The sequence below is a fragment of the Rhinopithecus bieti genome, unplaced genomic scaffold, assembly GCF_001698545.2.
Source record: "Rhinopithecus bieti isolate Rb0 unplaced genomic scaffold, ASM169854v2 scaffold_16660, whole genome shotgun sequence".
Taxonomy (NCBI): Eukaryota; Metazoa; Chordata; class Mammalia; order Primates; family Cercopithecidae; genus Rhinopithecus; species Rhinopithecus bieti.
The window spans coordinates 136,007-153,264 of NW_016808609.1; the positions used below are offsets into that span (position 1 = coordinate 136,007).

General features: G+C 43.3%; 1 protein-coding gene and 1 non-coding gene across 5 annotated transcripts in view; both read right to left on the reverse strand.

Annotated features, from left to right (window-relative positions):
- Positions 1–1,594: 1,594 nt before the first annotated feature.
- TRNAV-CAC (transfer RNA valine (anticodon CAC)) lies at positions 1,595–1,667 on the reverse strand. Its single transcript has one exon. It is a non-coding gene; the product is annotated as a tRNA-Val (tRNA).
- Positions 1,668–8,972: 7,305 nt separating this feature from the next.
- The window catches only part of LOC108538694 (myomegalin), a 27,043-nt gene continuing 18,757 nt past the window's right edge, over positions 8,973–17,258 (reverse strand). For all 4 annotated transcript variants that reach the window (XM_017886933.1, XM_017886935.1, XM_017886937.1 and 1 more), the window contains 4 exons: positions 15,964–16,151; positions 11,945–12,166; positions 10,500–10,634; positions 8,973–9,186 (listed from right to left, as the gene is read on the reverse strand). In XM_017886933.1, the coding sequence (XP_017742422.1) occupies positions 9,110–9,186; positions 10,500–10,634; positions 11,945–12,166; positions 15,964–16,151 (622 nt within the window). In that variant the 3' untranslated portion in view covers positions 8,973–9,109. The remainder of the gene's footprint in view (positions 9,187–10,499; positions 10,635–11,944; positions 12,167–15,963; positions 16,152–17,258) is intronic.

Sequence of the window (17,258 nt, forward strand, 5' to 3'; positions counted from 1 at the left end):
AAATCTAATATTTTAAAAAATTTGTAGAGGGATGTTGGGAAGCTGTGAGGAGAGCCCTTGGACTTTTCGCCTGGGTAAAGTGCAGACTCCTGAAGATTCTGGGCCTTGGCCTCCAGCTGCACTACTGCTGGCCACTTAGCTGTTCTCAGCAGCCTGACCTGGTGCACTGGTGCTGAAGCACACTGCCTCGAGGCCAGAAGGCAAAGCGAGAGTCGTTGGCTATGACCTGGAACCCATTTAGGCAAAATTGAGGGCGCTCAGGGACAAAGCAATAGAGAAGGGTGGGCAATACAGGATGTGTACACTACACATTAGGAATTATATTTACTAAATTGTTGATTACCTAAGCCTCCAGAGAGTAGTTTGGACACTTACCTGTTTGCTGAGGATTATTTGGGGAAGGGGTATGCATGCAAATGTATATACATAATTCGTGTGATTTCGCAATATTGACTCTACGAGTTCCAGATGCAGATTTAGAACCTTTTTAAAAAATGTTTTGTTTTGTTGTCTCTCAAATCAGCCAGATCTGCAACTGGATCAGAGTAAAGGGAAGCCAAGCGGGACCCTTAGGAAATGCGCTAAGATGTCATCCACTTTCAGTGTCAGCCTGTGAACATTCAGGCGATAGAAGAGAATGAAGAGAACTTTAAGGAATTTCTGGAACCAAAGCTAATATTAAGCAGGCCTGCTGTGACACCCTCTTATTGGCAGACCAGTGGAAATTGAAGACTGATCGACAATCTGTCTAGATTGATGAGGTCTAAAATGTATCCACAGCTTCAACTACTTTTCTGTTTGTTTCCCAACCTCGATTAAACTCCCCTGCCCACTCTGAGAGGATTCGCCACCTTTATGTCGGGTCTGGACCCTTTGGAGTCCCACATGGACAAGACAAAAGGGGCATTGCCTTTTCCTGCAGGAGCGGGAAGAGCCTTCACAGCGGAGGAAACACAGACTAACAGAGCGCATCCCCATGTACTTGAGCCCTGCCGGGTTCCAGCAAATCCAACAAGGCATTCTCTGAAGCTTCTCTGGAAACGGAAGGAGTGTGAGGTTTCTGATAAGACAAGAGGAGCCAAAGAGAGGGGACTCAGTCCTTCCCTGGCTCTAGAGAACAAACCCAGAAGAGGGGCAGATCCAAAGGAAAAGCGCAAAGGCGGCGCAACCCCACGACCTGAGCGACCCAAGGGTGGCGGATTAAATTGCTTTTACCAGAACAGTTGTTTGCTCACATTAAGAAATCATGGAAGAGGGATTGTGTAAGCAATCTGAGCGTTTTATTCATGAAGGGGTATTGGATTTTGCCAATGCTTTTTCTGCCTCAAGTGGTATAATCATCTCCTTTTTCTTTTTAGTTTGTTGATATGGTGGAGTACACTGATTAATTTTGGAATTAAGGAATTTCTGGAACCAAAGCTAACATTAAGCAGGCCTGCTGTGACGTACTCTTACTGGCAGACCAGTGGAAATTGTAGCCTGGTCGACAATCTGTCTAGATTGATGCGGTCTAAAATGTAGGTCACAGGTTCAACAACTTTTCTGTTTTCCAACCTCGAGTAAACTCACTAAATTTAAAGGCAAAAAGCAGACCTGTTTCCGCCCGGTTTCGAACCGGGGACCTTTCGCGTGTGAGGCGAACGTGATAACCACTACACTACGGAAACCACACACACGCAAAACGAGGCAAAATATAATCATGAAAATCTTAGATCAGCCATTTCTACTATAGTTTACAAATCCGAGATCGCGCCACTGCACTCCAGCCTGGACGACAGAGCGAGAGTGTCTCAAAAAAAGTTTGGAGAAGAAGGTGCCATTTCCCCTAGTTACTTTTCTTACTGCAGTAGTGACCGCATTGCCTTCACATCTGAAGTCCAAGTGCTTCCACCCTAAGGAATATGCAGACCGCTAGGTCACTGGACGCCAGGCCGCAGCGCCGGCCTCGTTCTGCCTTTGGCTCCAAATGCAGTCGGGGGACGCGACTGAACCTCACCAGAGACTGGTGGGATGTTACCCTTACCAGCGACTGGAGAGCCGAGCTCCCAAAGAGGCCTACTTCATGATAGCCTTAAACCAGGAAATTTCGTGAAATCCCACCCCTCTACGGCCCCATTCCCATATTCCATCTCCTCCCCTGCCCACTCTGAGAGGATACGCCGCCTTTCTGTCGCGTCTGGACCCTTTGGAGTCCCACATGGACAAGACAAAAGGGGCATTGCCTTTTACTAAAGGAGCGGGAAGAGCCGTCACAGCGGAGGAAACACAGACTCACAGCGCGCATCCCCACATACTTGCACCCTGCCAGGCGCCAGCAAACCCAGCAAAGCACTCTCTGAAGCTTCTCTGGAAAAGGACGGAGTGTGAGGTTCCTGATAAGGCAAGAGGAGCCAAAGAGAGGGGACCCAGTCCTTCCCTTGGCTCGAGAGAACAAACCCAGAAGAAGGGCAGATTCAAAGGAAAAGCGCAAAGGCGGCCCAACCCCACGACCTGAGCGAGCCAAGGGTCGCGAGTTAAATTGCGTTTATCAGAACAGTTGTTTGCTCACTGTCCCAAAGCCCTCCAAGGGACAAAGAAAACACTGGCATGGCACCAATCGCAGAAGCGGGCAGCATTGACATCCAGGAACGGGCGTGAAAAAGCAGGGATCGTCTCTCCCCTATCCCCTGTATGGCTGCAGACGTAGCTAGCAGTGGTTCTTTTCTCCAGGACCCGGTGAGTGTGCACTAGGACAGAACACTATTTATATTATTCATGGTGGCACCACCCAGGCTGAAAGTGAGCCTGTGCTGCTTCGGTTTTCAGGAAGGACGGGCCCAATTCTTCCTCCCTATACAAAGCTGCAGTGCCCTGGCAATGGAGGACAGATCATGGAGTTGCCTGCCCTGGACTCGGGGAAGAGGCTCTGCCCTAAACCCCATTTTAGTGGTAGCTGTCAGAGTGGCATATCCATAGACTTCAGCTGCACCACAGCCAGGAACCGAAGGACAAAGTCTTTATAAAATGAAGGTTATGAGCTCTGTGACACGGGCATGATAGGGAAGCGGATCACATTCTTGCCTACTCAGGAGGAGGAGCTACAGCACCTCTGCCGCTTCCCCTGAGGCCTCAGCACACCCCAACATGATCTCTTGCCACCATCCTGTCAGGGCAGGTTTTTCCACTGGACACCAGCCTACCTACCCGCCCTTACTCTTAAGCACCATCTACTGGACTGCATCCTAAACTGGACCACTGAATAAAAAAACCCTGCTACCCAAAGGGCTTAGTGCTAGTCCATGAAATAAGCTTCCTGAGAATTCCCTACCCTCAGCCCCCAACAGGGGTTAGTGTGTTAGCTTTTACTTCCAGTACATCACCACAACAAGCAGCATCTGAGAAAGCTACTGCTCAGAAGCTACCTACAACCAAGAAACACATACAGAGATAGGGCCCCCCAAAAGCACCCAGAAATGAAGCCAAACAATCATACACAACACATACCACAGTCATAGCATCAAGGAAAAAAAGAATAAAAAAAATTAAAAATCTTCATCCAAACAATACCAAATTCAAAAATAAGAAGCAACAGCTTCCTCAGATGAGAAGGAATCAGTGCAAGAACTCCAGTGTACCCAGAGTATTTACACACTTCCAAAGGATTGTACTAGTTCCTAGCAATGGATCCCAGTCAGACTGAAATGTCAGAAATGACAGATAAGAATTCCAAATACGTATTGCAAGGAAACTCAATGAGATCTAAGAAAAAGTTGAAGGCCAATGCAAAGAAACCAGAAAAACAATACAGAATATGAAAGACAAGAAAACTATACTAAGAAAAAAACAACTACAACTTCTATAATTGAAAAATTCACTAAAGGAATTTCAAAACACATTGAAAGCTTTAACAATAGACTACACAAGCAGAAGAATGAATTTCAGAGCTTGAAGGTTGGTCTTTCAAATTCACCTAGTCAGACAAAAATAAAGAAAAAATAGTTTTTAAAAATGAACAAAGCTTTTGAGAATTATGAGGTTATGTAAAGCGATCAAATCTATGACTTATTGGCATTCCGGAGAGAGAAGAAGAAAAAGTAAGCAACCTGGAAAACATATTTGAAGGAATAATTCAGGAAATAATTTTCCTAGTCTTACTAGAGAGATTGATATTCAGATACAAGATTCAGACAACTTCTGCAACATACTACACAAGATAACCATTGCAAAGCATACAGTCATCAGACTTTCCAAGATCAATGTGAAAGAAAAAATCTTAAAGGCAGCTGAAGAAAAGGACCAAATTATCTCTAAAGGAAATCCCACCAGACTAACAGCAAACTTCTCAACCGAAATCTTACAAGTCAGAAGAGACTGGGGCCTATTTTTAGCCACCTAAAAGAAAAAAAAAAGTGCCTGTCAAAGTTTCATACTCTGCCAAACTAAGCTTCATAAATGAAGGAGAAATAGTTTTTCCCAGAGAAATGCTAAGGGAATTCATTAACACCAGACAGACTCTAAATAAATGTTCAAAGGAGTTCTAAACATGGATGGTACTTGCTACCATAAAAGCACATGTAATTACAAAGCTCATAGACCCTATAAAGCAGTACATAATTGGGTCTACAAAGCAACTAGCTTAACACTATGACAAAAATAACACCTCACACATGAATATTAACCTTGAATGTAAACGGCCTAAAAGCTCCACTTAACAGGCATAGAGTAGTCCAGGCATGATGGCTCACACCTGTAATCTCAGCACTTTGGGAGGCCAAGGCGGGCAGATCACTTGAGGTCAGGAGTTCGAAACCAGCCTGGCCAATATGGTGAAACTTCATCTCCACTAAAATACAAAAATTAGCTAGGTGTGGTGGTGGGTGCCTGTAATGCCAGCTACTCGGGAAGCTGAGGCAGGAGAATTACTTGAACCCAGGAAGCAGAGGCTGCAGTGAGCCAAGATCGCACCACTAAACTCAGCCTGGGTGACAGAGTGAGACTCCATTAAAAAAAAAAAAAAAAAAAAGGCATAGGGTGGGAAATTGGAAAAAAAAAAAAATCAAACTTTCTGTGGCCTTTAAGAGAGACCTATCTTACATGTTATAGCTCCCAGAGGCTCAAAGTAAAGGGATAGAGAGAGATCTGTTATGCAAATGGAAAACAAAAAAGATCAGGAGTTGCTATTCTTATATCTAGTAAAACAGACTAAACCAACAACAGTTAAAAAAAAAAAAAAGGACAAAGAAGGGCATTATGTAATCAGAAAGTATTCAATTCAACAAGAAGATTTAACTATCCTAAATATATATGCACCTAACACTGAAGCACCCAAATTTATAAAACAAATACTACTAGACCTAAGCAAAGAAATAGCCATACTATAATAGTGGAGGACTTCAACATCCCACTGACAGCACTAGACAGATCACCTAATAAAGAAACTTTGGACTTAAATTGGACTCTTGACCAAATGAACCTAATAGATGTCTATAGAATACTCTATCCAACAACCACAGAATATACATTATTCTCTTCTGTGCACAGAACATTCTCTAAGATTGACCACATAGTCATAAAGCAAGTCTCAATAAATTTTTTAAATGAAATTATATCAAGTATCTTCTCAGACAACAGTAAATAAAAGCAGAAATCAATGCCAAGAGGAACTCTCAAAACCACACAAATACATGGAAACTAAACAACAGAATCATTTTTGGGCAAACAAAATTAAGGCAGAAATAAAAAAAATGGAAACAAATGAAAGTAGAGACACAATGTGTCAAAAACTCTGGAATACAGCAAAAGCAGTGTTAAGAGGAAAGTTTATAGCATTCAATACCTACCTTGAAAAGCTAGAAAGATCTCAAATTAACAACATAATATCACACCTACAGAACTAGAAAAAGAAGAAGAAACAAAACCCAAAGCTAGGAGAAGGAAAGAAATAACTAAGATCAGAGCAGAACAAAATGAAACAGAGACCAAAAAAAAAAAAAAAAAAAACCACAAAGGATCATGAAATGAAAAGTTGGTTATTTGAATGATTGATAGACCACTAGCTAGATTAACCAGAAAAAAAAGATCCAAATAAGAGCAATCAGAAATTACAAAGGTGACATTACAACTCATACCACAGAAACACAAAAGATCCTCAGCGACTACTATGAGAATCTCTACATACACAAACTACAAAACCTAGAGGAAATAGTTAAATTCCTGGAAGCGCACAACTTCTTAAGATTGAACCAGGAAGAAACTGAAATCCTGAACAGACCAATAATGAGTTATGTAATTGAATCAGTAATAAAAGTTCTACTAATCTGAAAGAGCCCTGGACCAGACAGAATTTTACAACTGAATTCTACCAGACATGCAAAGAAGAGCTGGTACCAATCTTACTAAAACTATTCCAAAAAATTGAGGATGAGGGATTCCTAACTCATTCTATGAAACCACTATCATCCTGATACAAAAATCTGGCAGGGACACAATAAAAAAAGAAAACTACAGGCCAATATCTCTGATGAACATAGATGCAAAAATTCTCAACAAAATACTAGCAAACTGAATCCAGCAACACATCAAAAAGATAATTCATCATGATCAAGTGGGCTTTATGCCTAGGATGCAAAGATGGTTCAACAGATGCAAAAAATATATGCTATTCACTGCATAAACAGAATTAAAAAAAAAAAACATATGATTATCCCAATAGATGCATAAAAAGCATTCAATAAAATCTTACATCCCTTGCATGATACACACCTTCAACAAACCAGGCATCAAAGGAACATAACTCAAAATAATAAGAGCCATCTATGACAAACCCATAGCCAACATCATACTGAATAGGCAAAAGTTGGAAGCATTTCCCCTAACAACTGGAACAAGACAAGGATGTCCACTCTCACCACTCCTATTCAACACAGTACTGGAAATCCTGGCCACAGCAATCAGTCAGGAGAAATAAAAGCCATCCAAATAGGAAAAGGGGAAGTCAAATTATCTCTGTTCACCAAAGACATGATCCTGTATCTAGAAACCATTAAAGATTCCTCCAAAATACTCCTAGACTTGATAAACAAGTTCAGTAAAATTTCAGGTTACAGCATCAGCATACAAAAATCAGTAGCATTTCTATACACTAAAAATGCTCGAGCTGAGAGCCAAATCAAGAACTTAATCCCATTTACAATAGCCACACACACACACACAGAAAAAATAAACAAAACACCTAGGAATATATTTAACCAAGGAGGTCAAAGATCTGTACTGGGAGAACTACAAAACACTGATGAAAGAAATAATAGACAACACAAACAAATGGGAAAACATTCCATGCTTGTGGACTGAAAGAATCAATATTGTTAAAATGAGCATTCTGGGCAAAGCAATCTAAAGATTCAACGCAATTCCTATCAAGTTACCAATGTCATTTTTTACAGAATTAGAAAAAACATTATAAAATTCTTATGGAGCTGGACATGGTGGTTCACACCTGTAATCCCAGCACTTTGGGAGGCTGAGGCAGGAGGATCCCTTGAGGTCAGGAGTTCGAGGGCAGCCTGGCCAATATGGTGAAACCTCGTCTCTACCAAAACACACAAAAATTAGCAGGCGTGGTGGCACACATCTATAGTCCCAGCTACTTCAAGAGACTGAGATGGGAGAATCACTTGAACCCAGAGGCAGAGGTTGCAGTGAACTGAGCTTATGCCACTACACTCTAGCCTGGGTGACAGAGTGAGACCATGTCTCAAAAAAAAAAAAAAAAAAAAAAAAATCCCCATGGAACCAAAAAAGAGCCCGAATGGTTAAGGAATCCAAAGCAAAAAGAACAAATCCAGAGACATCACATTACCTAACTTCAAACTATACTACAAGGCTATAGCAACAAAAACAGCATGGTACTGGTACAAACATAGACACATGAATCAGTGGATAAGAATAGAGAACCCAGAAATAAAGTCACACACCTACAGCCAACTGATCTTTAACTAAGTTGACAAAAATAAACAATGGGGAAAATGATACCCTATTCAAAAAATGGTGCTGGGAAAACTGGCTAGCCAAATGCACAAGAATAAAACTGGACCCCCACCTCCCACCATATACAAAAATTAATTTGAGATGGTTTACAGGCTTAAATATAGGATGTCAAACTATAAAAATGCTAGAGGAAAACCTAGGAAAATCTCTTCTCGACATTGGCCTATGACTAAGACCTCAAAAGCAAATGCAACAAAAATGAAAATTGACAAATGGGACTTAAATGTAAAAAGCTTCTGCACTGCAAAAGAAATAATCAACAGAGTAAACAGTCAACCTACAGAATGGGAGAAAATATTTGAAAACTACGCATCTGACAAAGGACTAATATCCAGACTCTATAAGGAACTTAAATCAACAAGAGAAAACCAAATAACCCTATTTTAAAAATGGGCAAAGGACATGGGTAGACACTTATCAAAAAAAGACATACAAGCAGTCAACAAACATATGAAAAAATGCACAACATCACTAATTATCAGAGAAATGCAAATTAAAACTACAGTGAGATATCATCTCACAGTAGTCAGAATGGCTATATTCTAAGCATAAGGCAACTGTGCTCTTCACAATTTCTCAATGTTTACTCACATTGAGAAGCAGGTTCTGTCATTCTCTTGAATGAAGCTCACCTGGTATGGTAAGTTGTCCTCATTTTAAAACATTCAGAGTTTATCCTGCAATGCTTTCACATGTGACAGTTTTTCTGTTCTTTCTAAGCATGTAATGGAAGTCAAGGAATTCTACATCCTCACGATCTATTAATATTTCTTACCTTCCCACAGCAGTGAAATTCCTGTTCTAGTCTTCTGAAACAGAGATAGCTAATAAAGAAAACTCATTTCTCCTTTAACCTTTTCCACGAATTTCAGACCATTCTGGTTTTATTCTTTTTTACACAAATTTTACTCCTTATAGGTGTTCAATAAATAAAATATAAACACTACTTTAAAAAATAATTTATTAATTTGATCTCTTCATTTAAAGATAATATCCAATGCCTCCAAGTTCCCACCCAAGAATTCTGTTGGACAGGGCTGGAAAAGTTCTGGAGAACATTCTTCTAGACCCTCTAGGCATCATGTCACAGGATGTCCTTGCCATAGCTGGAAGAGTGACTCTGAGTATATGAACCAGGGGCTACAGTGGACTGTGCAGTACCTAGGGAGGGAGAGACAGGACTGCAATGAAGTCTGGAAGGATTAGGGAATTCACTGATTGTACCAAACAAAAACTTATATTTCTTCTCTCCTATTCCATACCCAGGTGAAAGTGGGAAAGACAGGAAGAGAGACACCAAGCTGCTTTCTAGCTGACAGCTAGTGACTCTCTGATTATCTGCAAAGATTGGGAAAGGAATTTAAACATGACATGTAGATTTTCCAGAACTATTTACTCCTGGAGCCAGGAGTCTGTGAACATGTAGGTGGGATCTTGTAAGAAGCAGCCTTATCTAGATTGGGAATAAGCTATGATAGTTTTAGGCTGTGTGGATCTGGTCAATTTTTGTGCTGCCTACTTATCTTTGCTTCTACAACTGGGCATTGCTGCAGAAAAGAATAAATATGGAAATAACTTCATCTTTGATTTTTTTCCTTCTGGAAGCCTGAAAACTCCAGTTTGCTTCCCTGAGCCCTTTTTCTGTTGCAGAACTACAGTGTGGACTACAGGTCCTACCCATGGAAGATGGAGGTAGATACTTCACAGGGAATAAAAACAGCCCAGACAAGTCACATCTTTAGGTAACTGATACTTTCAAAGATGTACTTTCCTGCACCCATTAAAATTTTAGTCTCAGCCAATCAGAAAACCTGGTGTCTTCATGCAATGGGATAACAGTGCAATATGGCTCAGGCTCAGTGCAATATGGCTTTTGCTGGGCACACCACAGTAGGCCACACACTCTCACATGCAAGGGCTTCAGGTATGGACCAGGGTCTTTCCCCCTAATTGGCTTTGGTTATGATGTTGTAGGTCATCATTCTTCTGGCCTTAATATGAGAGAAGAAGATGTGTGGAATAATTGGTCTCCAAGTGAGAGCATCCAGGCTGAAGAGTGTGGGAATAAGGGTCGTTAGCACAAGAGAAGAGGCAGGTGATATCCAAGGCATGTAGTAATGGCATAAAGGTAGAATGTTGCTCTCATTCTGCTGAAGTGGGCACCATGGAAACCTTGGTGCTACCAGTCGCCAGTTGAGCCACAAGCCCAATAATAGCACCAGGCAGTATAAGGACATATAAGAATGACATCACTTCAGATAGTCCTGAGAATAAGACCTAGCCCTGTTTGGGGCAAACCACTCGCTGGGAGGAATAGTACCCTTCCTGCTTCCCTATCTGGGCTGATTGTAAGGAACAAGTGAAATCATGCACGCCAATGTGCTTTACACCTGTAAAACTCTGCCCCAAGAAGCTATATGCCCTTTTGAGACTCCCTAGATGTGGACAGAAACATAAAATTTCTGCCTTTCTACCTTTTCCTTGGTCACCATTGCTGAACACATGCTCCAGCCTCTCCCTCAGGCGGTCATTGAGGCTGACGGACTCCTCCAGGCGCTGCCGCAGTTTCTGGATCTCAGCAAGATTCTTTTCCAGCAGGTCGGCCGCTACTGCAAACCACCAAGACATAGGAGAGGTAGGATGTGGGGAAGCCTGATCATCCCTGGGCAGCTGTGGGGCCTGCCTGGCATCGGTCTGCAAGATCCCTACCTATCTCTATCCTTCCGTCAGCGTCTTCCTCTCTCCTTGGCATTCAGGAAGCACCAGGCAACTTTAGTTAAAGCTCCTGGGCTTTCAATCACAAGGTGGCCCCTGTGAGGAAACACCACAGGCCTCCTCCCAGACAGAGACCACCATGTACATCTAAGGGAGATGGACACGGGGTGAGAAACTACTAAAGGCCTCTAGGCAGAACTGGCCTAGTAATGGGAAAGGCTGTCTACCTCCTGGACATGGATAACAATCCAGAGAATCTCCCTCTCCATCTCATCCCTCTCCCCCATCATGATCCCAACTTAACAGCCTTTGAGATTCACTCACTCACAGAGAGAAAGACCAAGGTAAGTGCATATGAAATTAAACCAGGCTGTGAATAATGAGTAATAGTGAATGTTCTCCTTTAACCAGTTTTGGCAAAAAGGAACATGAAAGAGCCTGGGGAGGTGTCAGGATCGGAAGGGGGAAGAGGAGAGAAGGGAACATTCTCCAAGGAAGGAAAAAGATGCACAGAGGGAGGAGGCTGAGAATAGGCTTCACCCACTGGGAGATTTTGCGTAGGGTCAGGTTTTTCTCTGAAAATTTAAAATGTCTTATTGTTATATTACCCGGGACACAGAAATGGAGCTACTTCAAGCCATTCCTCTAAATAGCTGCACTCCTAGCTGCTGGGTGCCAGGATGCTTGGCTCCAAATCCAAAAGCAATGTTTATGGGGGCAGGATTGGCTCGTGGTTGTATGCATGGTGTGTGTGAAAGAGTGGAAAGAGTGTGTAGGGGTGGGTGACTCTAGAAATAGTTTTCCATCCTACAGTAGCTCTTGACCTAAGGAAGGCCTTCCCCATGGAATCTGAGCTTAGCATTCCAGGGCAGTCTTAATGCAGGCTTAAGAAGGTTGTAATACAGAGAGAAGCCAGCATTTCAATGTGAGGTAACTTATCCTCCTTGTAGAGCACCTCAGAATGTCCCTGACTTCTCCTACTCTCCTGCCCAAAGTGAGTTCCTAGGTCGGATGACTAGGAGAAGGCACTTACAAAGAACCAGCACTGAGCTGGTTCTCACTGTCTGGCTTATCCACATATTGTCCCATCATTTTTTATGAGCCAAGTTCTAACAGAGGAATCAAAAAAATCCTCTGGCCAGGAAAGAAATGTGTCATTCCTATCAATAGGCTTGATTTCACCAAGTGCACGTTTGTATTTTACCAGAGGTTTCGGAGTTGGGCTGGTACAAACAGGAGAAGGAGGCTAGGTCTCCAGATGCATTCATTTTTTGAGGCCTCATCTCTTCCCATGGGCCACTGCTACCGTGTTCTAGTGTCCTGCTCAGCTGGCCAGTGCCGCTCGAAGGATGGAAGGGCTGAGCAGACCTGGCTCCTTGGTTGCTGGGCAAAGCAGCTGAATCAGCAGAAGTGGCAGCACTGGCATCTGTCCAGAAAGGAATGTGAGTGAGAAACCAACAGGGAAGTCATAAATGAGTGTTTTAAAGGTAATTATAGTGAGTTGAATAGCGTCCTCCAAAAATTCATTCAGTGAATGAATTCATTCAGTTCACTTGGAACTTCAAAATGTGATCTTATTTGTAAATGGGGTTTTTGCAGATGTCATAAGCTAAGATGAGATGATACTGAATTGGGGGTATGTCTTAAATCTAACATGACTGATGTCCTTATGAGAGGAGAGGAGACACAGAGATAAAGAGACACATAGAGAAGAAGACCATGTAACAACAGAGGCAGAGATTGGGGTGATGTGTCTATAAGCCAGGGGAACACCCCCAGAAACCACCAGAAGCTAGGAAGAGGCAAGGAAGGATCCTTCCCTGGAGCCTTCAGAGGGAGCATGGCCCTGCTGACTTCCTGATTTCAGATGTTTTCACCTCCAGAACTGTGAAAGAATACATTTGTTTTAAGATACCCAGTTTGTGTTTCTTTGTGTTGGAAGCCCTCAGAAACTAATAAAGCAATCCATGGAATGAAGGCTAAGGCAGATGTCATCAGATTGATTTTCCAAGGACTCCCCATTTCACTCTAAAGTCACTGGTATTTCTCAGCCTATGACATAAGCAGTAGTGGTTAGATGTGATATCTGAGCATCACAATGCACACACAGGAAAAATGTAGGGCCCCTCTCCTAGCTCCCTTTATGATTCCCAATGCTGGAATGATCCTGGGGAGGACTTCAGAAATGTTTCTTCTAATAGCAGGACTCACACCCAGTTCTAGGAGTTCAGACAGTGAAGGATGAAGCATTTTGTTGGTCTGTAAACAGGTGACTATTTATTCAACATTCTATGCCCTTGCCAGAAACACACCAGCTACTCCTTCCTGGGATTGTTTTACATTGAGGCTATTGGAGGAGAAGGGGAAAACGGCCTCCACTTCTGGACAATGTGCAGAGAACCTAGACAGTGTTGCTTCCACTCCTGGTGGTTCTCGTTCTGGCCTCGGCTGACTCTGGACCTGCAGTGAAGCTGAGCGGGTGTCTGTCTAAGGCAAGTGGTGATTTGGATTCTACCTAGAATGGCTTTTGACACTGCAAAAATAATTCTTATGTAGAGCTCACATTGTCTGGCTCCTATCCAAAGAACAGCTAGTGTTCTGTTGCATAGGGGATTGTAGAATCAGAAAACACATGGCATCTTACAGCTCAATGATGCCATGACAACATGGCCAGATCCTCTGGGCCCTTCATTACTGTCTCCCTTTGAGAGAAAAAACCCAGCTGGGGTGGCAGGGCCATAATTCAGAGAAAAGTTTGAGTCTTTCCCCTTTCAAGGATTATTATCAAGGGCTAAAGAATAGACAAGTTTCTCCTCTGAGCAGGTGAGAGTGAGGTTTCTGTTTGCCCTCAAAACATCATGTTCTTTTAGGAACTGTATATTTAAATCAGTATCCAGTAGGTCTCTCCTTCTCCAGTTGATAAAATATCAGATACTAACTAGAATCACTGTGAAATAAAGAGTAAGGACAACTATGTTAAGTCTTTAATACAATGCCTGACTTAAAGTAGGAACTCAATCAAAATGTGATTCCCATCCCCTTTCAAACCTCCTTTATCTCAGAAAATCAGTTTACTCTCAACCATGGCCATAGGAAGTTCTAAGTTTTATCAGTAACAGTGATCAGTGTTTTAACATTCCCTGGCCATACCACACGGGGAACATGCCCTACACTGCAGATGGAAAGCAACAGAGACTAGACTTTTGTGAGGGAAATTTAGCCTCACAGTGTGGTTGTCATGTCAGTGCACCACAGGTTGACTGTTCTAGAAATTCTGGTTCAAAAAGCAAAGAGGAAGTGGTGATAAACAATTGCCCCTCTGAAAGAAAAGTGACTTCCAATGGGAAAGAGAAGGGCTTCAATCTCCCTCAGGGAAGATATTTGCAGCAAAAAGTAAGGCTAGTGCTCTCCAGATGCATCACTCCAGAGGCCACACCTCACTCCAGGTGGTGGCAGGGACTGCAGGTGAGGGAAACGTGGGCTTGCCCTTCTGCCATCTCTCGGGGCAGTACTGAGGTTGAAACAAGTGCCTCTGGGCAACTGAATCAAGGATGCACGTAAAGGTCCCATTGGCCCCTTGGAATAGGTGATGTACACATCGGGGGGGCTCATCTATTTACAAATTCTTAGATAGAAGTGTAATATGTATAAAGTCTTGTCCCATCTTCAGAGGCCAGAACTCTGTGCTGGGTACACAGAGCAGAAAAAGTGAAATGAGAAAAATACTGGCTCCAGAAGCCTAGCAAAAGAGGTGCTGAGGAGTGAGCACCTCTGTATGCAGCCCTTGACTTCTCAGGCTGCAGAGTGAAATACTCAGAACCTGAGCTTCGAGTCAGGTAGACTCAAAGTGTATGTTACCCCAAGCTGCTTTGTCTTCAGTAAGTTCCTTAACTTTGCTGAGTCTCGGTGTCCTCCACTATAAAAGCAGAACACCACTACCTACTTGAGGGGATCACTGTGTCAATTAAATGAGGCAATATATGTATAGTGGTCAATATTGTGAGCATAATAGGTGCTCAATCAATGAGAAGTTCCTGTCTTTCTTTGGCTGCTATAATCTTAGAGGAAATATTTTGCTGCTTTGCTCCTCATTGTGAAATGAGAAACGGGAATAGTACCAGATCAAAACCCATTACAGCCTGGGCATGGTGGCTCATGCCTGTAAGCCCAGCACTTTGGGAGCCTGAGGCAGTTGGATCACCTGAGGTCAGGAGTTCGAGACCAGCCTGGCCAACATGGTCAAACCCCGTCTCTACTAAAAATATAAAAATTAACTGGGTGTGGTATCAAGCACCTGTAATCCCAGCTACTTGGAAGGCTGAGGCCGGAGAACCAGTTGAACGCAGGAGGCAGAGGTTGCAGTGAGCTGAGATCGCGCCACTGCACTCTAGCCTGGGTGACAACAGCAAAACTCTGTCTCAAAAACAACAACAACAAAAACCATTATGGCTCATTCATTACCTAAAATAGCCACTTTAGAAAAAACATCAGCTACAGCCAGGGACTAAAAATAATTTCCTGGTATTGTCCACATTAGGATTTGATTCATACTGGCCTAAAACTTCAAACACTTTTCTCAGGAGGAAAATTAAAGGGAAAACTGAGCAGGAGAAAAAAACTTAATCTCCTCTTCCCATCTCTACCAAGGCTACCCCAAGGACCCTTTCAGGGAAATTCTCAGGAGGGACATGCTAGGCTGGTTGATGATATACTCAGCCTGAACCTCGCAGCATGTCCCCATTTACTGATGGTTTAGAGGGTGTTATAGCAAACTTATTAGGATGATGGATGGGGTCTGTAAATTCACAAATGATAAGGGTGATTTTAGTGGTAAACAAAAAAATAGGAACTGTGACTGTTTACCCCAAGGATTCCAGGATCAGGTGCACAATGTTAGCAACACTCATGTCGCTAGTTTGAAAGATGACATAATTGTGTGCAGTGAAGAGGAACTATTTGCCCCCTTTCTCCCCTTCCCAACTCATGCCCCCCAAGTCCAACACCATGTATGTGCCAGAGAGGATCTAGTGACTGATGACTTGTGAGACCGGGAATGGAGAAAAGCTATCTGAAACCCTTGGGGCTTATGCTCAGCACTGAGTCCCAGAGCTATGTCCGACTAGGTACATCATGGTGGATCTACAGGGCCCGGCTGCAAAGATGCCACCTCTTGGCCTAGATAATGTGTGAGCACCGAAAAACTGGAGCCATGTGGGTACTCACTGACTACAGTCACTGAAGGACGCACTTCCTGCTTGTCAAGCTGTGGAGACGTGCTGCTCAGGGAGTGATGTGGGGCAGACCGGGTGTGGTTGTTGCACCAGATCTGTGGCTGAGTCTGGGACCGGGCATCCTGCTTGGTCTCTAGGACTTCTGTCAGTTTACTCATATTATGCATCTTCCTCAAGATACTAGTGGGGTAAGAAGGAAGAAAAAATAAAGGCCACCTAATGTCACAGCTGTACTAATCTGGAGGCTCACAGGAGAAGTAAAGGGGAGGTCAAAAGGATCATTCCTGCAGAGAAGCCAAACAAATCTCTGTTTAGTGATAGAGTATGGAGGGAAGGCAGGGGGCAGGGAGAGCAGCAGCTGTCCAGTGCATTGGCTACAAACATCCTGAGGAAAAGAGAAGCCTTAACGGGCCCTTTAAATAACACTCATGCTTCCTTCACAAGACACCCAGAGACCCATAAGAGTTCAACTCCAGGTATGGGCATGGTGGTGCATGCCTGTAATCCCAGCAATCTGGGAGGCCAAGGCAGGAGAATTGCTTGAGCCCAGGAATTCAAGACCAAATTGAGAAACATAGTAGAGACCCTCTCTCTACAAAAAAATAAAAATAAAAAATGAACTGGGTGTAGTGGTGTGCACCTGTAGTCCCAGCTACTCAGGAGGCTGAGGAGGATCACTTGAGCCCAGGAGGTCAAGGATGCAGTGAGCAGTGACTGTGCCACTGCATTCCAGCCTGAGCAACAGAGCAAGACCTCATCTCAAAAATAAAGTTTAAAAAAGTAAAAAGAAAAAAAAGTTCAATTCACTCTGTGAACACAATTTTTTAAATAGTATTTGCCGTAGGCTGTTTAAAACAGATTCCCCGGGCAATGTAGCCTCACTGGTGTCTTGCAGTTTCTAGATCTCCTTCCTAAGTATAGAGACACAGTATAAACTTTTGTTTGCAAGGAAAATTTGTAGCTGCTTAACATCTTCCAGCACTCCTTGGGTCACCCTTGAAGAAATCAGATAGGCCGGGCGCGGTGGCTCAAGCCTGTAATCCCAGCACTTTGGGAGGCCGAAACAGGCGGATCACGAGGTCAGGAGATTGAGACCATCCTGGCTAACACGGTGAAACCCCGTCTCTGCTAAAAAATACAAAAAACTAGCTGGGCGAGGTGGCGGGCGCCTGTAGTCCCAGCTACTCAGGAGGCTGAGGCAGGAGAATGGCGTGAACCCGGGAGACGGAGCTTGCAGTGAGCTGAGATCCGGCCACTGCACTCCAGCCCGGGCGACAGAGCGAGACT